General features: G+C 38.3%; 1 protein-coding gene across 1 annotated transcript in view; it reads left to right on the forward strand.

Annotated features, from left to right (window-relative positions):
• Positions 1-415: 415 nt before the first annotated feature.
• VIPR2 (vasoactive intestinal peptide receptor 2) overlaps positions 416-27,303 on the forward strand; it is a 50,473-nt gene continuing 23,585 nt past the window's right edge. Inside the window, exons 1-4 of the mRNA XM_084211290.1 lie at positions 416-533; positions 3,318-3,420; positions 14,789-14,896; positions 18,566-18,663. Coding sequence (XP_084067416.1) covers positions 483-533; positions 3,318-3,420; positions 14,789-14,896; positions 18,566-18,663 — 360 coding nt within the window. The 5' untranslated portion in view covers positions 416-482. The remainder of the gene's footprint in view (positions 534-3,317; positions 3,421-14,788; positions 14,897-18,565; positions 18,664-27,303) is intronic.

The raw sequence follows: 27,303 nt of genomic DNA on the forward strand, positions 1-27,303 counted from the left end.
GACGGGCACCCGGGCTGCCTGGGCGTGTATCACGGGAAGAGAGGTTCTCGGGAACCTGGGAGAGGGCAGCGAGGGGTAAGAAGCATCCAGCGCCCGGCAGCAGCCCGGGGGTGGCGGTGGGCACCTGCGGGGCGCAGCGATGGGCGGGGAGCGTCCCGGCTCAGGGCAGCCACTCGCACCTCTTATGGGGGGAGCACCGGCGGCAGCGAGAGGGAGGAGGAGAAAAGGAAGGCGAGGAGAGGGGCTGGGGAGGCACGGGCGGGCGGGCAGGAGCCGGGGGCTAGAGGAGGAGCTCCGCGCAGAGCGGCGGCGGCACGGCCGCGGTCGGGCCGGGAGCTGAGGCGCCGGAGCGGGGCAGGTGCGGGAGCGGGCGGGGCAGCCGGCAGCGGCCCCGGGCCCTATGGTGCCGGGCGGGACCCGGACCCCGCTCCCCGCCTTCCAACGGGGCCCGCGGAGCGCCTTCGGACGGGCACCGGGCGGGCATGAGGACCCTGCCGATCGTGCTGCTCTCGCTCTGCTGGAGCCTGGGGCGGGTAAGTGCCCAAGGCAGCGCTCCGGGCCGCGGGCCGGGCTGACGGCGCGGCGCTTACCTGAGGAGCCTGTGCGGAGCCCGCCGGGCTGTCCCGCAGCTCCGCGGGGCGGGGGCTCGGCGCGGCAGGTGCGGGGACAGCGCTGCCTCCGGCCGCTGGCTCCGGCTGTCCCCGGGCGGAGAACGCGAGGGAGCGGGCGCAGCCCCCGCCGGACCCCCGGGCGCTCCCCCGGCGCTCCTGCCGCATCCCCGGGCAATCCGCAGCGCCGGGACGGCTCCGCTCCGCCGGGCACGGTCCCATCCCCCCGGAGCCGCCTCTTGAGCCCCGCAGATTTCCCCGTAGCCGGGGGACACCGCTGGTTTGCGAAGAGTTTTCGAGGAGCGCTGCCGGGGAGCGGTCCAGAGGCCACTGGCCGTCATCGTGGGGGGAAAAGCTCCGCATCCACAACTGCTCTGTAATATGTGCGGTGGCATTGCGATGTACAAAGTAGTCAGAATATTGAAGTCTTCTTTAGGGTGCCTGCTTTTATCATCTTAATATTTTCAAGCATTTCTTAAGTAGTTTGTGAAAGTCGGTTACATTGATGGAAATACGATGCACAAAAAGAAAAATTTTAAAGCCTTTTAAATTTTTTGTTACTGTATAGCACCAAAAGTCAGGAAACCATACTGAAGGTGAGTGCAAGCTGCTTGTCAGAGGAAATGCTCATCAAATTGCTGGTCTAGATGCTTTAGAAATTGTTAAGCTGCTTAATATGCAGGGATACTCCGGAGCTGGATTTCCAGCTCGGCGTGCGCCTTTACACGCGGTTCTGTATTCACTGGTGACTAAGGATAACCTACTGCTGGTTAAGCAGAGGGAAATATGGATGAGCACACGTCCTAAAAAATAGTGAGTGCCCTCAAAATCTTGATGTGTTTCAGGAGGTAGTCAGAGCCACATAGTCTGGAACCCTCTAAATCTCTTTAGCTTTGTGAAGTCCATCTGAATGAACTGTATGCATTAGAACATTGCACAGTACAGTTTAGCATGTAGCTCAGCTGTGAAAAGTAATATTGTACCTTTGGGTAATAACAAATTTTTAACAAAACTTTCCTATAAATCACTGATATTACGTAGGTACCAGAAAGAGAAGTTGTTTATTCAGCAGACTTCTTAATTGCAGTAGCTGGTGTGACTTATCTTTCATTTATTTAACATTTTTGTTTAGTGAACCTTCCTTTCTAAGACCCAGTAATTGTAATACTTCTTGATGAGTAGGAAAGCCACTGTCAAGTTACAGAATGTTAGCACTTGGAAATGAAAAATAGCCAAAAATAAGTTTTGTGAAAGGAAAGTGGTATTAAAAACATTATATATACTTTTATTTTACACGGCTGCTATCTGCAAAAAAAAGATTATACATATCAAAATGTAGGTATTTTCAGTATAATGCTGAACTTTCAATTATAAATTCTAGAAATCCTAATTTATATTAAATATGTGTCCTTGAAAGAAAAAGAATTCTGTATTTGAAACGTATAATTTCAATACTTAACATAGAGAAGAGACATGGAAAAGGAATTCGGGTTCTGATGTTGCAGACAGTGAAATGAGACATTTGGAGAAGAGAGAGATTTTTGTAAGTTTTCATAACAGCCCCTGCTGTTATGCTTATGGCTCTTGTGCTGTATTTTTAAAAGCTGTTCAAGTGTTTGTCCACAAAGAGACTGCAGCATCACCAGGTACTCAGTCCTAACTCTGGATCTGAGGTTCTGGGATCAGAATTGCAACTTAATTAATTATTAACATTTTTTTTAAAATTGCTGTGTCATGCATCAGAGATCATTACCAGATTCTGCTATTAAATGTCTCCTAAAAGATGTGAAAGAAAAGACAGAAACTTGGAGAGACGCCATCTTTTTCTTGGTAACTACAAGAGTGAGGTGTGAGGATAACTGAAGTACTGCATATTCCCATTTTATTTACTTAAGATGTGATTTCATTTGAGCTAATCAACCTGTCCCATCAGCTCCACTGACATTTCCAGCTTTTCCATTTGCCACCTCCTGCAGTAACTTCTCCCATGCAGTCTCTTTCAGACTCCATGTGTTTGTCTCTGAGGCTCTGACTGCCTCTCTGAATTCAGCTGACCCCAGCACAACTTTCCAGGGTCTTGTTTCTCTCTCCACTACTGCTGCATTCCTGTCTCTTCCTGTGGACATACATAAACTTTTCTGAAAACCAAAGAACTGAGGGCAGGGCTTTGAACCAGTAAAGGCATGAGTGCTTTAATTTTTAAGTAGTGTGGTTTTCTTCCTGTGTAGCATTTGCTTGAATAAAATAATCATGGTCTGGGGCCTTCAGGAGATAAAATATATATGGTGGAAAAGGGAAGAAAAGCAGGATTTACCGTGTCAAAGAGAATGAAGTTTGATCAATTTTCATGTTCTGTGATTTGTATTAAACTTTCAGCTCTCTAACTTACTACAAAAGGAGAAAAGAGCAAATGTATCTACTCTCCTTTTTCAGTTTCAGCTCAGAGTTTTTGTGGAGAAAAAGATCTGGTGGCACAATATTGAAGAATGCTAAATGAATGCTACAGGAAGAAGCCAGTAGAGTATTTCAACATTTTGCTCTGAAATGTCAGTGTGTGAGAAGCTAAAATGGGCATTGAGTGTGTCTAGCAGGTGCTTGGGTGAAAGCTGTGCCAGTTAAAGTTGTTGCTTTCGTTATTGGTAGTTGCATTCTTCATGAAGCATTTTCATTCTAGTTTCAAGACATAACCCATTTGTTAATTTGACACAGGTGAATGGCGTCCATCCAGAATGCAGATTTCAGCTGGAGATTCACAAGGAGGAAACCAGGTGCATGGAACTTCTAAAGAATGCAAAGCCAGTGGACTACAAGGGTAAGAAAACTGTAATGTAGAGATAACTGGAGTATTGAAGATTTTCTCTCTTTTCCTTCTTTACTGTTGTGATTGCACTTTCTGTAGTTGTCTGAACTGTGCTTGGGATTTTACAGTTTTTAGAATGTATGGAATTTTGCATTAAATGCGCTGCTGCAGTGAGCATGTGGTGAGAGCTGTGCAGGTGCTAAGAATGCCCAGCTGGTAACAAATGTTCTCGTGTGCTGAGATGTTGTTGTAGCATTTTCTGACTGGCAGAGCAGCTGTGATGACAGGACCAGCATGAAGAGCAAATCTGAGGGAAAGCTGACAGCCTTGGATCCAAGCACCTCTCCCTAGCTATGGCTGAGGGTAAAGTGCTAGTGGCAGAAAATATCTCTAGGTTTCCCAAGTGGACAATGTTCCAGACTGAAGATCAGAGTCACACTTAGAGGACCGTGGAGTCATGCAAAGGAAAAACCAGACAGTTGTGTTATGCCCAAAGCCCCAACTCTCTCTGTTACTTTATTTTCTTTCTGCATAGAAAGATAAATATATAGCTAGCCATAGATCAAACTGTAATTTAGTGGCAGGAAGAAGAATAGTAGATGTAGGGGTTTTGTTAGGTTTTTGGACTTGGGGTTTGTTTGGTTTGGGGTTTTTTGTGGGGTGTTGTTTTTGGGGTTTTTTAGATTTTATTAGATTTCCTTCCTACATTCTCATGGGAGGAGAAAAAAAGTGTATGGAAAAATAACATTTTTCTTGTAAGTTGAAGCTGCTGGTAAAGCTGTTTGTTCAGCAAGCGGAATAAAAAGGTGACAGATAAATCCAGGTTGTCACTACGTGGTTTATTTGGGCTTTTTGTGTTCATTTTGTTTTAAATACACTCTGATGATGACTATGGGACCTCAGAGACCTGCCATCTGCACTGCTCTTTGAGCATAAACACGAGTCCCAACTTATGATGCTTTTTCCACCTCTCCTCAATTTAAATGTGTAACTCTCTCAGTGCGTATTCTAATACTAATTTGCATTAAAAAAATTCAAAGGATCATCCACAGTTTGTATTTTATTATAATGTCTCCGTTTTATTAATCAAGATCAGTAATTTAAAAAATGCAAAATCTTACTGGAATAATTAATCTAGATTTAAGGCTTTTATTTATATATGAGTAGTGAAGAGCGATAGCTGTTACATAAATAATACTAGTGCGAAGCCAGATGGAGAAATAATTACTAGGCCAGCTTAATGAATCACATCATGAACCAATAAACTCCCTGTTAGCTGTTACATGGCTTTGAAAGTCAAGCTTTCCTCAAGATACACTTTTGTGATCCAGATGCTGAACTGCTCCAAGGGTACCTTTGTGATGCACACCAATTTTATTTTGGGTTCCCTAGGGGAAGAAAGAAGTTTGCTGTCAGTATTTTCTTCCCAGCCTCTTTTCACTGGGAGAGGGGTGCCTGCTGAAGTAAAATGCTGTGAAAGAAAACTCATGTCTTGGAAGGACACAGGATGTCTGATGGTGTTGATTCAGCCCTGCAGACAGTGGCAGAACAGCAGTGAGAGGATTTACGCATTTTATTGAATATCCATCTGAAACTAAGGGAATATTCCATTTTGTTGGGGACTGGAATAAAGCCCCCCCTGCTTTGTGAAAACTGCATGTTTAATAGTACAGGAGAATTTGTTCGATGCTTTCTGTTACAGATACCCTCACCAAGAACCTCCTAGCCTATGTTAAATACATGCATTTACATGTACAAAAATAGACATTCTCTGTGTGTCCTTATTTTCCTAGTAAGCTCTCTGTAATCATTCAAAGAAGTAAGGACTCTTTTGAACAGTAATACTCTGACTGCTGAAAAAGTAGAATTACTAAAGAAAATTGACAAGCTGGAACTAGTCCAAATTGTAGCTCCACGTGTAACTTGTAATACATTTGAAACATAATTCTTTACAATAAATTCCCAAATGCTATTCCACTTTTTCCTGGATAGGAAAGATGGTTATACTGGCCTTGTCATACTTCTCTAGCTTTAGTATGTGCTACCTGACTTACAAAAGCTGTTAATGAAGTCTTGTGAAGGAACTGTCTTGATCTTGGAAATAAGGGTTCCCTGAGATTTTCCACAGAAGGCTTGGACCTCCATTATCAAAATCAGTGGGAATCTTTTCATTAATTTATTGGGCACCTGGGAAACCTTTGCACCTCTATGTCACATGGTGCAGAATTTGGATGGCAGGCACAGCTTCTGAATTCTGGAGGATCCAAATTGTGTGGGGCAAGTAATTTCTTCTTTGAACTAGATGACAATTATGTATTAAATATCTTATCTAATCTTCTCAGCTCCCAATTAGGGAGGTACAAAGGAAACGTTTAGGGGCTATTTGGGTTTCTTTGACATGATATGATGATCTTGATTGACATGATAAAAATGATCTTACACCTGAGCTGATTCAAGACATGGGCTGAAGAATTTTGCTGAGTAATTTTTGAATTGCACCTAAAATCACTGACTGTGAAGTCTATGAAGCACTTCATGGCTTCAGAAGTGTGTTTCCCACAGCAGTGTGTTTTCCAAAGAAACATTGTATAAAGACAGTGTAAGCATCCTTTGAACAATGCTAAGGATATGCTAAAACCAAGGGACTCTGTTGGTCTAAATTCTGCTCATTTGCCAATGTCAAACTGTGAGACACCCAAACCTCTTGCTTTGCACCCTTTGGGGGATTTTCAGGCATTAGCACATAGTCTTCCATTAGTGGACAGCATTACACTCCCTTTAGGGGAGAAGTCACTCTCCAAAGACCTGTGGCAGTGCTTTCCTCCCTGTAGTGCTCTTTAGAACATCTGGTTGTTTATTTTATGAAGACTGCATTAGCTTCTATCCCCATTTGTTGTCTTCTCTCCTCCTATAATTTGGTCTCTGAGATATGGATGCACCTAGCTGGAAGCCCAGGAGAGGTTCTTCTGTCTTTGGGCACATTTCTTTATTTCTGAAGGGCAGATGAATTGCATTCTAACTAGATCATTATAGCTACAGATTTTGAGGTCTATATGGAAAAAAAACTGATTTGTTTTTTATTTGCTACCAATGGCTTGTCTTCTAACAAAAAAAAAAAAAAATTGTAAGTTCCCAAGAAAAGTGATTGAAAATACATAAAAACTATCCTTCTGCAAATTTCTGCCCTTATTGAGTTTTTAGATTTTTTCCTTATAAAGTAATTGGCTCATTTCTCTTCACCTTCAAGTGAAAAAATGAAATCTTGTGGTCAAAAATGTTAAAACTCGGGGGTTTTTAACAGGATTCTACAACTAAAATTTCTAAAAAATATGTCATTTCTATGAAAAGAATGAAGTTTAGGGACTTTTGATTCATCTTGGATGAGTGGCTGTACAGTTAAATGTGTCTTTGCAGATTTTGATTTCCAAAATATGTATTTGTGAGACCCATACGTCAGACAACATTTTTAATTTTAGATATGGCTTTTTAACTTTGAGGAAGGGATGTAGACAAAAAGAAAAATGGCCTTGGAAAAAATTTCATAAAGCTCTCAAAGAGAAGCTTCATAATACAGCTTGTAATAGGAAATTAAAAGAGACAAGACACCAAAATTGTGCTCTTTGTTATTTGTAAATTTAAAGCAAGAGGGACCAATATTGCTGTGTAATCCAATCTCTTGAATTGCACTGTCAATAGAATTTTCCTCAGTGATTCCAGCACTGAGCTCATGATCTTGTGGATGAAACAGAGCTGTTCAGAACAGTGGGATGAACATCCAAATGTCAGACCCATGGCAAGTTGCCCAGAAGTTAAATTTACCTGCTCAGGTTACCTGTTAAGGTTGTTTTTCCAGGAAGGAAGGTGCATGTTTTGCATTTACACACACCCCCACTCCTTTGTGTGTAATACAAACACGCCTCTCTACAGCCACACCAACGGCATCGCTCCATCCTCCGCGTCAGTAAATAGGAAACTGACACAAAGCCAGACGAGGCCTTTCTTCTGCAGTGTGAGCAGGAATCTCCTCAAGGTTTCCCCTTTCTTATGCTCCCTGTCTCAATCAAGGTCTTGCATCAGGTTTTGTTTCATTTTGAAGCTATCTTCTCTGTAAAATGAGTCAGTACTTCAGACTGCAGTGGTGCTCTAAGGTAACACTCAAAGTAGAATTAAATGAGATGGTGGGGTCATGGAACTTCTTTCATGCAGCACCAGTAACTCTTGGAAGCACAACTTTAGCTTTCTTAAATCTCTGTGCTGCTGCTTTTCCAGGTGTAGTACAGATATGTTGCTACTTTTTAATTCACACTTTTTTTTTTTTTTAATGAAGCTAAAGGGGCTGCTTTGGATATTTTTATGTTTTGGTTTTCACTGATTGAAGTGTCATCTTTAATGACACCACATAAAACTGACCCTTATGGTATTGACAGTGTCTGGGCTTTGTGGAAGCTGTACTTAAATATTTGAGGGCAGAAAAGAGGCAGAGTTCTGTCTTTTAAGGAGAGAAAGGTGAGAAAGCACCTTGAATGAAACGAGTTGCCTGCTGGAAAGTAACAAACTGTAAATAAAATGGTGAAGACCAAGAAAACATCCTTCTTGGCCTCATTCAAAAATCTCACATAGTAAAATTTACTAAGAGTGATAATAACAAATCCTTTTGGAAAGAAGAGGAGCACCAGGTGCCTACAATGATTTTGAAGATCTGAAATTTCTGCTCTACCCAAAATGTAAATAGAAATTTAGTAGCAGATGTTAAGATATGGCATTTGTAGCTCTGGAGACTAAAAACACACATCCATAAGTGAATTCATTGTGTTTTCCAGAAGATTCTGAAGGAAATACTGCCCAGCATAGTCTTGCACTTCAGTCCTCATAAAGACAGCTGTGGCCATGACAGTCTATTCTTCATGGCATCCAAAGTTGAAATACCCCAAGGAAGGAATTTTGGGTACCAAAACACTGAAAAAGCTTCTGTTAATGCAACAAATAGCACTTGGGTTAGACATAACACATACCAGCAGAAATATATGGTCCACTTCTTAATAGAGACTTTTAATATTTTGTGGTGGGGTTTATATGAACAGGAGATTAATTTTTAATGTTAATTTTCAAGAATGTACAGCATGTCAGAATTGGGGCAACATAAAGATAAGAGTACCTCTTACAGCTTTGACTATGCACACATTAATATATTTGTATAAAAATAGAAAATAATGTTCTTATGGTAAGATTAGCATGATGTTTAGTCATACAAAAATAAATGCTCTTGTCTCCACAGGACATTCTGAGTAACTAGAAAGCAGGATTTACCTGGAAAATTTGGATGAAAGTTTGTTTTCTTTTTTGAAGGGATTTTTCCAAAGTTATGGCTGGCAACTTCCATACTTCCCCACAAAACCCTAAAAATATGTAAATTGCATTAAGTGTAAAACTGGCCAATAGATTTTTGATTCTTTAAAGGGAAGCTGTTCTTCAAAAGGGAAATGAGACATTTCTTCTGGTGTGTTTAATTTAGTGAAAATCCAGAAATCCCTTAGAAATCTTGGAAACCATATTTTTGCCATTCCTGGTAATAGAACTGGCTTTTGAAGAACCTATGAGCTGCAAATATTTTAGGTTAACGTGAGATAAACTCCATTTGTTTCATCATTCTGCTTAAACTACCTAAATCTGATGTATACCGTAGAATTTCAAATTTCTGTTTGCTGTCTACAAGTAGTGTTTGCTGACTGGAAATTAAAAGTTTTTCCACTGGCATTTCCTCCGTATTTCTGGGTAATTGGAGCTGCTTCTAGACCCCACTTTAGCCAGAGTTTGTACTGCCACAGGACTGCAGGCTGGCAGCTCCACTCAGAGGGGCTTGGGGCAGGCGGGGTCTGGCAGGTCCTACCCCCAGGTGAAGGCAGGTGTCCCCAGGCAGGTGTCACCTCGCTGGGACAGGGACATCAGCCTGCACAGGGCCCAGCCCAGGGCACCAGGGCTGGGCAGAGCCCTGGGATGGCTGGGCAGGGGAGAGGAAGGCACGGGCTCTGAGGAGGATGAATGCAGGGCCATCACAGCCTGCTCCTGCTCTCAGAGCCCTGACAAAAGCAGGTGGGAAATACCCTCAGTGGGACAGCCTTTTTTGGGACTGTCTCATTCCTATTCCCGCTCTGAGCAGTTCTGCTTTGCTCCCAGCTTGTGCAGCTCCTCCTTTTTATTTATTTTTTATCACTTGTGTGAAAATGCAGAAGGAATGTCAGTCCATATATGTTCATAATTCCCATGTGACCTGAGTTGCATGCTGTGGCACACAGACCTGCAGTCTAGAAATCATTGCCCATAAGAGGTGAGATGGCTCTGCTCTGCCAAGTTAACTACAAAAATCAAAACATTGAAAAATAAACCCTAGGCTAGCTGTCGACTTTCTGACTCATTTTCAAAGCACTCTGTTGTTTTTTCATGTTTTATGCACGCCTAGACAGTTTTGAAAAATGCTAAACCTCTCTTGGAAGTGACAATTTTTAAATCCAAATACAAAGTGCCACCTAGTGGTTATATATTTTTAAAATGTGTCTATAAACAAAATTTTCCAGCACAAGCTCCACTGTTTTATGTTTTTATAGACAAAGAAGCACACGTAGGTAAGTGAACTTGTTGCTGAAAGACTGGATCTCAAAAAGCAGGATGATGGATGGGGTGGCAGCACTTATGTAAGCTGAAGAAAATGGGAAACAAACGTAGTTTATAGTCTGTTATGTTTCCTTTAATTATGAACTCTCTGCAAATGCATGACAAGCATTAAAGACCAAACATTCAAATAAAGTAAGTGATCTCATTGAAACTAGCTAACAATAGCATCTGCAGTGTCATCTGGAGGAACAGGAGAAGAGACTTTTGGGAGAGCCACTGAGCAAAGGATTTCAGGGAAGCTGGGTTGTTTCCTTGGATATTCTGTGAATGACACATCAGAGAAATAAATGGTGCAAATAAAGACAATGAAAAGGGATTGTTTTATGGAGGCTGCAGGAGTGTATTTCTAGACACCACAGAATCAGAGATGAAGAACCTTTTTTCTTCTTGCCTTTTTTCTTCTTGCCTTTTGTTAAGAGTTGGTAATGGCTTAAACCCAGAGATTGATCCAGCCCTGCACAGACAGTCACTCACTCCCCCACTGCAGGACTGGGGAGAGAGTTGGGAAGGTAAAAGCTGGAAAACTCTTGCATTGAGAAAAGGACAGTTTAATAGGTAAAGCAAAAACCCACTGTTCAGCACAAATCCAAACCAGCTGTGTATTAGCAGCTGTGAAGAAAATTATCTCAGCCAGAATCAGCCCAATAGTTAAATAAAAAGGTGAAGAATATAGTAGCAGACATGCAGAAAAAGTTGAGGAGCTAACACAGATCTAAGCTGGACTGACTTTTTATGTGTGCATCAAAGTGAAAGGACAAAAACACTCAATCCTTGAGAATTTATTGAAGCACAGTGCAAACATAGAGACTAAATCGAATAATGAGCATAAAACAAAAGTACAATAAAGTATATCTGGGTACTTAGAATACTTTTAAAATAGTATAAATAAAAATTATAGACCTTATATGAAATGAGCATTGGAGCAATTAGAGTTGCTACAATGTTTACAACTGTAGTTTTGCCTTAAAAGTGAGCTACAGAAAGAAATAGAAAGCTAGCTATAGGAAGTGTCATTTTAATCGTCAAATTGTTACCAGAACTACATGGAGACCTTATTTAAACCTAAAAATATGAATATTTTTTTATCTGACTTCATCAATATCCTTCAGAGACAGTAGGAAGCAGGGCTACATATGTGAGAGATGGGTAAAACTTCCAGAAATTGAGACTTTAGATAATGATTTTATGAGTGATGTACAGATGGATGACACTCCAGAAATCCTAACACTCAATGAATTAATGGCTGGACAGAGAGTAGTAGAGAGTGAGTTGAGAGGAGAATACCAGGTTTGACCAAGTTAGATACTCTTTGAAGGGAAACAGAAGCATTTAACAGAGCATTTACCACACCTTCATTTCCCAACTGTGTGGTATTTAAAGCACTATAGACTGCTTTGTGGTCACTGGAAAGAAGCAGGCAATTGTTGGGAGCAATTAACTTGGCCTAATTTCATGTGTTTTAAGATAAAGTCACGTTAATTTTATCCCACCTCTGCATAAGGGTATGTTTTCCTAAGAGAAAAAGAAGATATATGAATGCAACACTGTTAAAAATCCATAGTAATTGGAAGAAGGGGGCAATGGGGCAAGGTGTGATTTGAAAGTCCAGAAGATGCATTGCTGTTTAACAGCTGTAATTCTAACAATAATTGCACCAGTAATTAATACCATTTCAATATTCAGACTAGATTCAGATGCCCACTGTAGTCAGTGACTATAAATGTCTCCAGAACTTTTCAGCAGTTTTCCCAGATGCCATGTAACACTATCAATAAGCCTGTAGATAATCATAAATTGAGGCTTAATATTCTTGGAGTTCTGGTGACAGCCACTTCTGTTTCACTCACATGATTTGTGATGCATTTGAATACAGTCTACATGTAGAAAATACATCTTTGGTGTTATTTCATCCATTTGATTTGAGGAATATGAAACACTACCTTTCTCTCCTGGGCCATCAATGCCTGTAAAGTCCTAAAATACTGAGGAAAAATAAAAGAAAAAAACATATTCCAGAAACCATAAGTGACTTGTGATGTTTTGAACATCAAAAACTTGTGTACTGAGTTCCTTGCAGCAAGCTTTGAGATTTGATACAAATTTTGTTGATTAATTTTGGTAGGAATAGGACTTGAACTTCAATTTTTCTCTATAGTTTTTCATCCAATTGAGCCTTGAATAAGATTTTAAAGTGTTTTCTGTGGAAAACACAGCAATGGAGCTCTGAAGTCCATGCTGTTCAGCTGCCTGTTTGGCAAAACCTTAGCCCAGTCAATTTATAGTAGCACAGAAAAAAATTTACAAAGTCCTCTGAGCTGTTGGCAGATTATTGTAATAAGCCCACCATTTTACAGAGAGTGGATTAAACAAAGGGGAAAATTTGAGAAAGTCATCAGCTTACATGGGTGTGCATGAACAGTTTCATGACTCATCTCAGCTCTCACTGTTTGTGGAAATGGGGCTGAAATAAAAACGTCTGAGGTCTTAGAAGATGATAATTATTCTTGTGTACTCCAGGGCTTGTTTATGCTGGTTCAGGGAGTCCATCAATCAAAGCCAAAAGAGTTTCATTTTGTCACTGTAGTTCTGAGTGCTGGCAGATGAAGAAAATAGTTTCTTTGTCTTTCTGATTACTTGTATGTTGTGTCATTGATGTTGTTCTTGGCTTAAAATCAATTGGGGAGGAAGCCTGACCTGAATTGGTTCAGGTAAACATTCTTTTAGTTTGAGTAAGCTCTGGTGCTGCATCATAGAGATCTGGACTTGATTTTGACCCAGAACTGCAACTCAGGAAGGACTTAAGCATGTTGAAATTCCATTTCAAAGGCTCTGAAGGTGACCTGCTCAGTGTAAACCTCTGAAATTGTGTACAGATGGCCAAGCCACTATCAGAGATCTCTCAGGGATACTGTTGGTAATGCCAACAGAGGCTGATGAGCACACAGGGCAGTGGAGGATAAGGCATTACGTTATCTAGGCATAGAGATAAACTTTGTGAAGTGTTCCCTTTAGTAATCCCTTATTTTTGGCATAATCTCTCTGAATATAGAACAGACGCTGCATTTAGAACTGTGCAATCTTAAGAGGAGTGAAAAAAGACCCAATCCCCATAAGCAAGTGAATCCTCTGGAGAATTGCACTTCCTTGGGAAACTGCATAAAGAAGACTCTGTGGAATTAGTGATCAAATGCAGAACTTCTCCCATAATCCTCCTCTCATCTTCATTTATCATCTCCAGACCTCGTTCTTGTGCCACTCAGAGGCTCCCTCACAGCTATCACACTTGGATGGATGTTTCCAAAGGAAAGCAAAGCCCATGGGAACACTGTGCCACTGGCTTTCCTTCGTGCTGCAGCTAGGACACAGCCCTGGGACAAATCCAGCTGCTGGTCCTGTTACACATTCCTTGGTTCCCTAGTTTACGTGTGCTTTAAAAGTAACTTAAACTATGAAAGCAGGATGCTGCATATTTTAAGTCAACACAAGCTGTCCAAGTTTAATTGCACTAAAAAGTTTTTATACAAATATAGAACTTCTAAATATTCCTTTTCAAGTTTCATTTAACTCATGTGGCTTGATTTTGGGCATGACCTCACCAGCACAGAATAAATTAATAATAAATTGCTAATACTATAAATATTCTGAAGAATAATATGGCTGTGAGCAGTTCCCAATCCAGGTTTTATGTTCTCTTCTGAAAGGAACAAACTGTCCCTTATACTGCTAGTAATATTATGGAGATAACACCAGTGGGATAATAGTTTGATTTCTGTCTTTAATATTAATTGCAAAACAAAATTTTTAATTGCCTTATCTGAAGACATAAGTGCCCAGAATTTGGCACCATTTATTTTTTTTAAATAAATTCAACTGAGATAATATGAGTAACATTTCCTTACTTCTTTGCCCTTGCAAGGTTTGTGTTGAAAATCTTTCATAGCTCTTTGCTTAGCTTAGAAGATATGCATTATAAACAGACACCTATAAACAGGGCATGATTGAGCCAAATGCCTATAGCAGCCATAGGAAGATTTTCACTCATTCACATGATACAGCCTTTGAGCCACATTGATATGGATAACATGGGCAAAGCTGTAGCAAGTTGCTTTCTAATTGTAACAAGCATTTACTGCAAATATAAAATATGTCTATGAAATTTGAAGGCCCCCTGCCCTTCCTGAAACCAATGTATAGAAGCATTCTTCGGTCAAATGTCTGTTTTTTCATTTGAGAGATTATTCTGTAATTTCATGCCTGTTGTTCCAAACACTCTCCAATCATAATGCATGCCTGTCATGTGTGGTGCTGAGTCCAATGACCTACTTACATATTTATCTGTGATATTCAATCTGCTTGATAGAAAGCTCCATTTCAACTGTGATTAGGAAATTCTCAAAATTTTGCAATTCTTAATAATCCCTATCAATGCTCAGGAGTTACTTTTTAATCTTTCTTATTTTGTTTTAGCATCCTCACATCACAATGACATTGTTTTAATGAGACATTCTGCAACCAATGTATTAACTGACCTCAAAATTGGCCAGTTAATCAGCAGACTATTATGATTCCTGTAAAGTTTTCATGGAAAATATCATATTTTCAGCTTTCTTGAAGGACTCTAATATTTTTTGAACCACTTGTCCAAAGCTTTCACCAGGTTTTTTATAAGTAAACCCAGCTTTCAAGGCTGTTAATGCTGGTTTTGTTTCAGGATGTGTTGGAGTTTGGGATAACATCACCTGTTGGCGTCCTGCGAAGATTGGAGAGACTGTCACTGTCCCTTGTCCAAAAGTATTTAGCCTTTTTTCTGGCAAACCAGGTATTTTACTTTAAGGTGTATTTTCACTCTGGTATTCTCTAACATGATGTGCTAAAAATGGTTTATTTGGGGGTTTAATTTTCTTTGTAGATTAAAAATTCTAGTCAGAGCTGTTCAGGGTACACCATGAAAAGACTAAATTATCATCTTTGTGTTCTGTTTGGTGTTCTTTGAGTTAGATACTAAGTATATTTCTGATACAGTGACACTCACCAAAGCTGCTGACATTGCTTGCTCTTTTTTGACCTACTTTGTTAATTATTAAGGCAGCTGAGCCTGACTGACATCTCTAACAGTTGCCAGCAGGCCACATGTAGGTTGTTCCCTCTGTGTCTCAGGAGGGGAGCTCTGCCTTGCCATCATGAGAATAAAGAGCCCACATTAACAGATAATACCTAAAAATTACTGCTATTGCAATTTAAGGTAGTTATTATGAAACCTTTTATTCTCCTTTTTAATGGAACTTGAAAAGAGCTCATCAGTGTCTCAGACTGCTGAAACGTTTAACGGGTTTAAGTCTCCCATCTTCTGCACCATTCTGTCAATACATCATATTTTGCCCCGTGGTATTTAAGTGGGGTTTTGAAAACAGATGATGCACACCGAGTATTTCACATGTATCTCAAAATGCTGCTGGAAAAATCTAATCCACATGGCTCAGGTGGGAAACCATTGCCATGAAGAGCTGGTGAAAGATGAAAAAGTTACCAGAGTTATGTAATTCTTTTTGGGGCGGGGAGGGGAGGGGGGTTGGTGTCTCCATGGAGAGCTCTAACAATATTACATTTAACTTAGTGGCTAATTTGTGGTATAACTAAAGTACCTTTAGACTCAAAACTGTTGAATAAGTCATGTTCCAGTAAAAAATAGATGAGTAAAACAATCTACAGATGAGCAAAGGTTTTCATTCCTGGAACTGGTGAATCTTGATTAGTTTATCATGGATAGTCTAAACAATTTGTAAAGGGGAAAGTATGTGTAATCGTCGCTAAATGTTGTGAAATCTATAAAAGTTTTCAAATTACTCAAACAAAGATAATAAAGTGTTGTCATGAGACAAGGAAAACTAATAAATATCAAAAATTCAAAATCTGAACTAAATCACACTGCTTCTGCCTATTTGCCAAAAGCTAGAGCATGCACACTGTCTGGATTTTATTTCACAAACTTTAGTTATATTACAACAACATTTTAATATTACTATAAAACAACTGCAATAAATATTTAAGTCTGAAACCTTCACAGTGCATTACAACCCTATCTCCCTTCACCATGGTGTCAGCAAGACTGAAATATTTCTTCATTTTATAGTTTGTTATGATTTTTCCTGATCCAGCTTTTTTTCATAGCTACCTGTTTAATTCCTGCTTGTGGAACATAACAGGGTTGATTTTTAGAGGTTCCTGTTCAATTGAGAGTGTTTTTTTAAACCTTGTCTTTCTAAAATTTCAGAGAAGGAAGACAACAAATATTTTGCATGGTTGATTCAATAACGAGCTAACTAAGCATCGTGGTACTTTCATAAGCTGATTATGCTCAGGCATATGTAGTTTATTTAATTCATACACAGCACATTACAAATTAACTTCATTCTTACAGTGGAAAATTATGAAAATATCTTCAAAGAAGAAATTTCACTCTTTTTATTTAGCCAGATTTGTGAAATGTATGTTTTAGCTTTTAGTGTTTAGGAGGAATTAAAATTCTACTACAAGAGGATCTAGACTACCTTATTTTTATGCAAATACTCCAAACTTCAAGTAGGCTATTAAATATCATCAGTTTCTTAAAGGATTTCCCAATTTAAATTGTGAATTTGAAAGAAATAGTTTTTTTCTCATCTTTAGAACTTTTGGAGAGCTGGCTCTAAATTTCTTCTGTGGTGCTCTGTTATAGTTTAAGCATACCACATGATTAATTCTGTATTGACTATTAGTTACTTTTGATTAAAAGAATTTCTACTGTAAAAGCAATCATATTATCCTATGATGTTTTTCCTGTATTTTACAAGTTTATTAGTCTCAGAAAGTTATTCTGTAAAGTTTTTATTCAAATTTATATGTCAAGTTAAAGGTTTTAAATAAGGTTGCCATCTGAAATACTTAATTGCATGAAAAGATGGTTTAGAAATAAACATTGCCTTCCATAGAACATTGCTCAACTCTCTTTAGGTTAGAAGGTAATGCAGTATTTGCAGTAGAAAATACTTCAGTGTCTTGAGTACATTGAGTTTTTTCTTGCAAAACTGGCTTTGACGCAATTGTGGTTCTGTTAACACATTCCTTTGCTCTGCCTGGTCAGAGAATCTCGATGTACTCTTAAAGTGAAGACTCTCCACAGTGTATAAATAGGTGACATTTTCTTTTAAAAATGTCATTTCTATGCCAAACGGCAAAAGTGGTCCCGTTGTTTGAGGAGACTGTGGGTTCAGGTCAAGGCCTTTTATTAGCTGGAAAGATTTGGTTGTTGGCTGGTGAACCTCTTATGGGATATTTACAACTTTCCACTGAAGACTTTATACAAAGAAGGAATTCCAGTAACCAATCAACAAAATAAAGATCACAAAAGCTTTAGTTTGGAGTGTATATAAACAAGTTTGGGTATTCTTGACCAACACTGACCTATGGCACAGAAATTTATTTTTCTATGGTGAAAACCAGGAATCTTTAATTCAGTTATAGATCAGTGGTAGACTCCAAACCAAGGCAGTATATTATTATACATTTCAAGTATCATAGATATACAAATTGCTCTAAGCAACAAAGTTGCCTATCAATTAACATTGTAAGAATAAGTTACAAAAAAATGTGATAACTATTCTTTAGTCTGACATCAGGCTTTTCTGTTTTGCCCTCCTGAAGTTGTTCCATATTGCATGAAAATGAATTCATTTTAATTAGATTAAGAAGTAGAATCATGGGTTGCCCCCATGTCGTCTGTGTGAATTTGTCTCCAGAAAGAGTCAACTTTTTCTGTCAGCTCCAAACAGGAACTTTCTGAAATGAATAAATCTTCAAAATTCCTTTCCAGCCATACTTCCACATGTCCTGTACATTGCATGTACTACATTGTTTCAGTATTGGTTCAAAGGGTGAAATTCAGCATGTACCTTTACCTCATTCTTTAGTCTATGACATAACTTGTCCTTTGAACTTCATTACCAAACTTACCAACATTTGCTGTAGCAGTAAGTCATCACCTTGATGTCTAAGAGCTTTTGTAACTCTTCAGTAGATTCCTTGGTGTTGGCTTCTCAAAAGCCTTAAATAAGAGGTTAGAACAACTCTCACCAAAATTCCTTTTCTTTCAAATTACCTACAAATAGCCCCTTGACAGAGTCAAGTCTATGGCTCCCTTCTGAGTATTTTAAATAGAACAGCAGAACAGTTTAGGCTTTTGCAGATGTGTAACAGAAATAGATATTAAACCAAAGGAGAAGCCTTGGGTTTACTTCTGGTTTTCTGTAGTGCAAAGGCAACTCCAAGCAAGAGTAAAAACCAAAGGAATGTGAATGAAAAGCACATGAGAGGAAATGGCTGGGTTGAGTCCTAGGAAACAAAGGAAAAAGAACTAGGTTGTGACCAGCTAATGACACAGATTGTCTAAGGAGTCATTGATGAGGAGAGTCTTGAATCTCTCTGATTTAAACTCTCTAATTTTGCTTTACAGGAAACATTAGCAAAAATTGTACGAGTAATGGATGGTCGGATATATTTCCTGACATCTTAAGCACTTGTGGATATAATGACTACGAAGATGATTATAAGGTAGGAAAAATACTTTTTCTCTTCATTTAGATGATGGTGTTCAGTACAGCTATCAGATATATTCTGCTTCTAAATAAATCCCATTTTACTCAGACTGAATAAAAATTAGATTTAATGAAAATCTGTAGTAATTTTTCATAGCATTGGTTGCAATACGCTTGGATTGCAATTGTCTAATAAGATAAACTCAGGAATGTAGAACTCAGTAACTGTTTGAAACTCAAGGCTATAAACAGTTGGTAATTGCAGTGAAGCATCTGTATATCTAATATTGCAGTGCTACTCAGCTGGTGCACCATATGTTTTGCATTGTGTTGTTTCTAGAAGTTTGTTATTTCAAAAGATTATATTTTAAAAGTTATCTCAAAACATAAAACTAATAATCTACTATAATCTGTTAATATTACATGCACCACTTGGTTGATTCTATGTGTTAAAGTTCTAAGCAAAATAGAATTGATTAAGGTCAATGGAGTTACTGGCAGATTTATATTGGACTTGAAATTGTGAAAGCAGTTGTAAGTTATTCAGAAAGCTATCAAGGTATCCCAAATGCACTGTGCATGGAAAAGTGAATTTGTTCACTTTGCAGATACTATCTCTTTTTGTTAAGGGAAGGGTTTTTACCATCATGTTTTATGCATTTTCTGTCTGTTTTCCTGCTGAGGCTAACAGATCAAGAGTTTGTTTACAAGAGTGAGCTCATAGTGTCAGTAAAACTCTTGTTACCCAAAATGGATTGAGACTTCTCATGAGGGCCAGTTGGGTTTTTTCCCTGGATTTTACTATGTGTGGAATAGCTGTAGCAGATCAGTTCTGTCTGGCTTGCAGAGATGCACTGGTATTCCAGCTAAGCCAGGAAGGTTTTGGCATTTTTTTCTATATTTAAAAGACCAACCATATACTGTAGTTGAAAATAGAGAAAAATTGAGACAATATATTGTTATGCCAACTTTTCTGAAGACAAATTCTAAAACATCTGTGTCATCTGACGGCTTGGGAACACACATGTATTACTGCTAAAACAGCCACTTTAAACATTGTCACTCAACCCAGAAATTGCCATGTGGTGTGAAAATGGGTCAAAACATAAAAATTCAAATTAACAAAACATAATATTTCAAGTAGTGAAAACAGTTAGAAGATTAACTAGTATAATAGAAAAGCAGTTCTTGTTTGACATATTCATTAGTAAGTTAAAGAAGGTGAATGAAATGCAAATTGAATGTACTTGCAGGAATTAACCTAGACAACTTGAAATAGGATATAGCAGCAACATTTGCAAAAGCCTTGAAAATAGCAAATAATAAAAATGTGAGGATGAAAATCAGGAGAGGGATGTGGAAATCAGGTACTGGAAAATTATTGGCAAACATGCAATCAATATCATATAGACAATATAAATCATAGAGAAAATAGAAAAATGCAAGTATCATGCAGTAGTGAGATTTCAGGAGGCATTTGAGGTTCTGCACCTGCTACTTTTTTTCACAGAAGATGTTTCCTTGAATTCAGATCTTGGCGCTCAATGGTAGCCCCTCAAACCAAAACCTTTACTCATCATAAATCAGAATAGTTTGTTGGGATTTTTAAAATCTAATCTTTCAACTATGAGAGCTAAAAATAAAGTCCTAATATTTGGATACTGAGTGTTCTTGGCATAAAAATATCATGCAACAACATGCTCTGCAGTATGGGGTATGAAGTATATGAGAGTGTCCTCAAGGTTACATTAACTAATATTTTAGGGAAGGTGGCAAAATAGTTTACCTAGAGTGAGTCCTAAGTGTTCTTTTTTATGTTTTGTTTTGAAGACAGTGTTAGAGGAGTAGGTAGAAACTGTCCTTGGTGTAAGTTTGGTGCCTGCATCTTCACTGCTGAATGAATTTCCATTATAGATCCAACTAAGTATTTATTTCTTTGGTTTTTTTTTCTGTTCTTTTAAGACACAGACTTTTATCTTTAATCTAAAGGGAGCTTATTTCTGTACATATTCTACATATTGTATATATATACATGCACACACACATGCATATATCTCTCTACAGATATGCATTTATTTTGGACAGCTTTGAATATTGTAGAGAAGGTTTAAATGATAAAGATCTATCAGCAAATACTGAATAATTTGTTAACAGGTACCAAATTGCTATGCCTAAAATGCACTGAAAGGAGGAAGCTTATTTTAAAAAACACATGAACATGTCACCTCTTATTTCCTTACTGAAAGATCTTGCATGCTTCCACAGTTTGTATTGATTTTATGTTCAAATTAAAATGTTCCATTTTTATTCCACGTTAATGATATATTAGCAGGTTCTATAAAAAGAAACTATTTCCCTAACATTTTGAAATTTACTGTAAGTGCCTGATACAAAATTATCCTATATTAGATCTTACTGCTCCTTACTACTCTTGCCACTATTTTGGGAGGATCAGTTTGATAAATATGACTGTCCTGGTTTCAGCTGGGATAGAGTTAATTTTTCTCCTAGTAGCTAGTACAGGGCTGTGTTTTGATTTTAGTGTGAGAATAATGTTGATTATTTGATATAATTTGATTATACTGGTGTTTTGCTGTTGCTAAATAGTGCTTAGCCTAAGTCAAGGACTTCTCAGCTTCCCATGCTCTGCCAGTGAGCAGGTGCACAAGGAGCTGGGAGGGAGCATGGCCAGGACAGCTGACCCCAGCTGGCCAGAGGGACATTCCCCTCCACAGAATGTCATGTCCTGTATACAAACCAGGAGGAATGGACTGGGAGCTCTCAGCTGTGGCTCAGGGATGGGCTGGGCTGGGCATCAGTCAGGGGCTGCTCAGCAATGGAGTTGGGCATCACTTGTCTTCTTATCCCAACCCAGGTTTTCCCTTCTTCCCAGCTGTCCTCCCCATCCCACAGCAGGAGGAAGAGGGAGGGAGTGGCTGTGTGATGTTTTGTTGCCACTGGGGTCAAAGTGCAACCATGATAATATCTGAACAAAATATTTGTACGTTGTTATGGCATCAAAGTGCAGATCTAAACCTTTATTATATATATATTATTATATACTATATATAGTATATATACTATATATATAATACACACACACTCTCTCTATATATATATGTGTGTGTGTGTATATATATATATATACTATATATATATATATAATTATATACTATATATATGCTTCCAGTAAGTAAACTAGTTATTGCTAACCTTGGAGATCAAGTTTTAGGTTCATCTTAGGTATTCAGATAAGTATCCTTTTTTTCCCTTTTATATTTCTGTGGAGCTCATGGCAGTATAACATGCAAACAACAAAAAAAGCAAGCTTGATTTGACCGTGCTAGAAACACACATCAAGGTGTGTTAACCAAACTCAAGCCTCACTGCAGTCGTTCCTTGACATACTTTGACATCTTCTACCTAGACTGAACAAGCTGGAGATGTGTCCTTGCTGCTGTCAGAAGGTATTAAACTCTGTCAGCATTATTAATATATAGCAAGATGTCTGGTGAATGTAAAGCACTGAAATGTGTCCACTTTATTTAAAATAATGACTGAATCAGTTAATACAGCTTTGTCTGATCTTAGGCCCAGGATTTATTAGATCACAGAAAAGCCCTGCTATATACAAGTTACAGGCTGTGTGATTTGAATGTGTAGTGTCATAGGAAGAGAAATTCATGGAGAGAAAGATCCTCAGGGCTATTAAGTGTGATGAAACTGTTGCAGCTTGTGCCTTTAGTAGAAGCATCATCTGCTGCAGCAGACTGATGGTAAGGGTGCCATGACCTTCCTGAGGAAGCATCCTAAGAAAGGCTCAGGGGCACAGGCACGTCCTTCTCAGCCCAGGGAGTGATGTTCTGCTTCAGCTTCTTCTGGGCAGAGAAAGAGACAGGAGCCTTGTCTGGCTCTGCACAGAGTAAAACCTTTACTGAGAGCAGGGCCCTCTGTGAAGGGTGCAAGGCCAAAAAAACCAAGGAGCCAGGGACAACGGGGGTTTATATGGGAAACAGGAGGGGCGGGACAAAACTGGGGAGCCAATAGGGTATGGGTGTAGGGGCGGAACAAAGGGGAAGGGCCAATGGGGTGGGAGAAATCAACATAGGAGAGCAAAGGCCTCTGGGGGTGAGTGAGATTTCTGCTCTGCCTAACCAGAAGGTTGTGGCTCAGGGTTGGCTCTGCAGGGGAGTACAGCGAGCTTTTCCCTGGTCTCCACAATCATCCATGTGTTTCTGCTCTCTGTGGCGTGGGTCATCGCTCTGGAATAATGCATTGCTGGCAGTGAGTCTAAATTGAGCCCTTGCCTCCCACCAAAATCTGACACAAGGCAGACATCTACCAATGTGTTTCCTCATGCCTGTAAGTCATGCTAAATTTATTTATGTTATGCTGCATTTTTTATTAATATTTTTCCATGAGGCGTCATTAAGAGACCAGTAATCCTTAAAATAAGTGCAAAATCTTCCATTGGCTTCAAGTGAGAACTAGGACTGAGTATTAGCTGATATTCTCTCTTGTAGAGTACAGAGGGAATTTGCTTTAATTGCAGAATATTAATAAACTGCTAAATTCCTGTCCACAAGTGCTTACATTCACAGATACATCTGCTGATACACATTTACACAGGAAAATGTGGAAGTTTGTACATTTTTAAAGTTGTCATCTCTCTCACTATGGTTAGGGAACTTCGAATAAGAAGGCATTCTGACTGGCATAATAAAAATTAATGATGCCACTATTACTAAGTGATACTTATGGCACTGCTGATCTCATCTTTTTTCTGGGTGGTGTTTAGGCTCAAAGTGAATTGAAGGAAAAATTTCAGAAAAAGGATAGCCTTAATTAATTGTATAAAGATTATTAAATACCAAGGGAAATACCAATTTTATTACATGTCTCTTAGTAAATTTTATTCTTCTCTACATACATAATTTTAAAATGTGTAGAAGCTTCCTTTAAGAGAAAATTAAATTTTCCACAACACATAATCCATCTTTTTTATCTCAGTTTATATTTATTCTTGTGCATGTACAAGATTTTAAAAATGGCTACTGCCCTGTTGAAGTTAATTTTGCAGAAAGAAAAGAACTAGGGTTCCTTACTTCTATTTGCATTTGCTCATTTCAGTGTTTCTAAGGCACTGAACTCATTTGCTAGGCCCAGTTCTTATTTTACATTATACAGTTTAAGATTTTCTGATATGTTTGAGTATGAATATTCAAATATTATGAAATATTCAAATATTGACACATGAATAATGAAAATTTAGGATCACAAATTTTAATATAGTTGTAGGTAATTATATCTGAAACTCCTACATGCAGTATTACAGGATTATATTAGCCCAGAGAATAAACGAAACAAAGAGTCAGTTGGGATGACAATGGTCATACATTCCTTAGCAATGATAAATTATATTTCTGAATGAAATTAATAAAAAGGTGAGGGGTTTTGTTTTACATTAAGGGTGATTTCTAGTCAACAGCAAAACTCCTTTGGACAAAGAATCAAGCCCTTAACATTCTCCAGCGTTTTCTCCTTCAGCATGGAGGTACCTTCTCACCCCTAGAGGTCCTTCCAAACCAAGGCTGAGGTTGGCAGATCTGCCGGGTGACAGCTTTGCCTAGGAAGTGTCTCTGCTCTTCTGTGCTATTTTGTAAATAAACAGAAGAATTCTGTCTCCTGAACTTAGTAAAAATAACACAAAACTAAATTTAAAGGAAACATTAGCAGAAGCAGGTGTCTTTTCTAAGAAAAAAAAACCACAAGGGTGCCTAAAAATAGACTTTACAAAAATTTATTGAAGTTAAGACAAATCAGGCAAACTTGCACTAATCCAATTTCATTTTATGTGTAGGGGTTTATACCCCTTTAAGACCTATTAACATTAAGTAGTCCCAAAAAAAGAGGAAACATTTTAGGATTAGCTGTTTAGTAAACATTTACGCTTCCTGTAACCATTTCCACTATTTTTTTGTGAAAATCACAAGCCACTGATTTTTTCTGTGCCTAATCACCTAATGACTCTGGTTTAGTGGTTGTAATTTTAATATTTTCCTTAGAAGTTTAAAAATAAATAGTTATATTCCAGTTTTGGAGTCAGCATGGATAAATAATCATGTGAATGTTTTGCAGAGGTCAGCTGTTACTACTATGTTCTAATTTTGTTAGACCTGCAGAAAAGTTCACGTCATTTCAATTTCATAATGGGATTTCAATTTCATGTCTAAGACTTGAATCAGTTTTTCCTTCAAAAAGAGCTATAAAATCTGAAGGGGTTATAATATTTCTTCTGTGTTAAAATATGTTGAAAATATAATTTCTGAAATTCTCTTTTGGTCAATCCATGCCTTTGTTGCAGTCATTGTATTCCTGGAAATTTTGCACATTTATATTTTAAATTTAGAGGTTTAAGGTAAATGTTACTTGAGACATGGGTAATCATGGTTCACACAGAGCAGTAAGAAATAAATAAGATATCCCATTTTGTATAGAAGTCACTGTTTCTTGTGCTATCAGATCTGGCATTGCTTTGCCTGTTGCTTTTGCACTAATAAAATACAAAGAGTTTGTTTCTAAAGGGTACTAGCTAAAATACAGATGAGTGACAAATATTTAAGAGCTGTGACTAAATCATTATTAGTCTAATGAATTTCCTGGTTTTCAATTGCCACAGCACAATGTGCAATTTCATTTTTTGTCTTTATGGAGTTTGTGTGTTTAACTGACATATAATTTGAGAACACCATTTTTTACTAATTTTTTATTTTTGTGGAGTCACTAGGAATTATAGAGGTCTTACAGGCAAATTAAGGCACATCTTTTATGTTCATACAGGACATGTAAGGTGCAGTATGACTACATCATCTTTGGTGCTGAGTCTGATAAAGTGCTTCATGCTAATAATCTAAAGCATTCAAATCATCTATTTTTTTTAAAAAAAAAACAAAACACATGAATTTGAATAATTGTAATTTTTGATGTAATGGATTAAAAATCGGTTAGTGTTTAGTTACCTCTGCAACTGTTTGAGATGCAGGGTTAATTTCTGACCAGTAGAAAAATTTTTAGCATCTAAAATTTCTGTCCCTTATAAAACTAAACCACTAAAATGTCTGAGAAAAAGGGAAAGGTGTTCTTTTCTACCATTTCAAGTGTAGAATAAGGATAATTATTATCATATGATAAAATAATTTCAACTGTGTAATTATTTCTTATTTTCTCATGCCTAGCCTGAGTAAAATGACCATGGTCATTATTAAGGTTATGTCCAAGCACTCTTGGCTGATTAATTTCAATTCTGATGTAGTTCCATGCAGTTATTTCCCCTTCATCTCTTTGGCCAAGGAGTGGCCAGCAGAGAGACTCAGTCCTGCTGATGCTGACAGCTGTTTGCTGGGCTAAAACTACACGGGGTTCTTCTTTTGATTTTAGCCAGACTATTTGTTGTAGGGGTCATGTGTGTGTACAGAATGCCAGAAACATTACATGAAGTAGTGTGTTTTTTTTCTGGCAGAAGACAACCTCTCCTGCTCTCCCTAGCAGGGCAAAGTGACAGAGTCACTTCAGGTGCAGCAGCCTGGCAGTTTCTGTCAAGCTCAGAGGACATGGCCAGAGGATAAATTCAAGGCTGTATTACAGCACTGGGGCTGGACAACTGATGCTTTTTTAGTAACTACATGCAGAGTTTCCACCTTTTTTTCCTTCATTTAGGAATTCTGAAACAAGTTTCAATTTCCAGTTCCAAGGGTCTCAGTCAGTGGAGTTTTCCTGAAATCAAATCTGGACAAAATTTTAAAAATGGTGTGGAATGATGAAAAATTAAACCAGTCCATCTTTCTTGTTGGGCATGTCTCAATCATCCCAATGCAGTTTGAACAGCTACTTTCCTTATACCAAAGTACCAAGAGACAATTTCTGCAATCTAATGGTTGAAATATATAACAACATAACAGTTGCTATGAATGCACTTAGGATCCATGGCAGTTGTTTCCAATATTTTTCCACTTTAACCATATCTACAACAGAGCAGTTGCAAGAGTCTTCATTCATTTCACAATTCATTTTGCCTTTTCCATATCTGTATAACGTTTACAAAGGGATTGTTCAGCTAATTTCATCATGAATTGGGATTACTAAAATAACCTCCTTACTTGGCCTTTTGAGTGCTATAAAAATAAATACACTAAAGTAATTTGAGATTCCTTTGGCTATGTTAGTTCACTTACAAGTGTTGCTTCCTTGCTAATTTTTGCCAGCCTCATTGGGGAAGGCAAATGATGACCATGTGCACTAAATATTGAAATTCTGTCTCTTAGATTTAGCATATTCTATGTGGCTTTCAAAATCTTTAATTCCATAATGTAATAAAAAAACTTCACTGTTTTAATATTTTATTTAGCTTGAGTGGAAACTAATGTCAGTCTAATGACTTTGTTGTAGGCATAAATGGAGAAGAAGTTTAATTCTGAAAATATTTGGCCCTATTTTTCTTCATGTTATTATTCAGAATAGCACTTCATGTAGTGTGCAGCTGGTGAGTTTACAGATATAGGCAGTTAATCAGCAGACTGTGCATTTCAGCCTGCTTTTCCTCTGTTGAAAAACTTCCTTTCCAAGTCTTGGCAAGTTACTTTACTAAAGAAAGAGTTTG

This window comes from Fringilla coelebs (assembly GCF_963513975.1).
Source record: "Fringilla coelebs genome assembly, chromosome: 1".
NCBI classification, from domain to species: domain Eukaryota; kingdom Metazoa; phylum Chordata; class Aves; order Passeriformes; family Fringillidae; genus Fringilla; species Fringilla coelebs.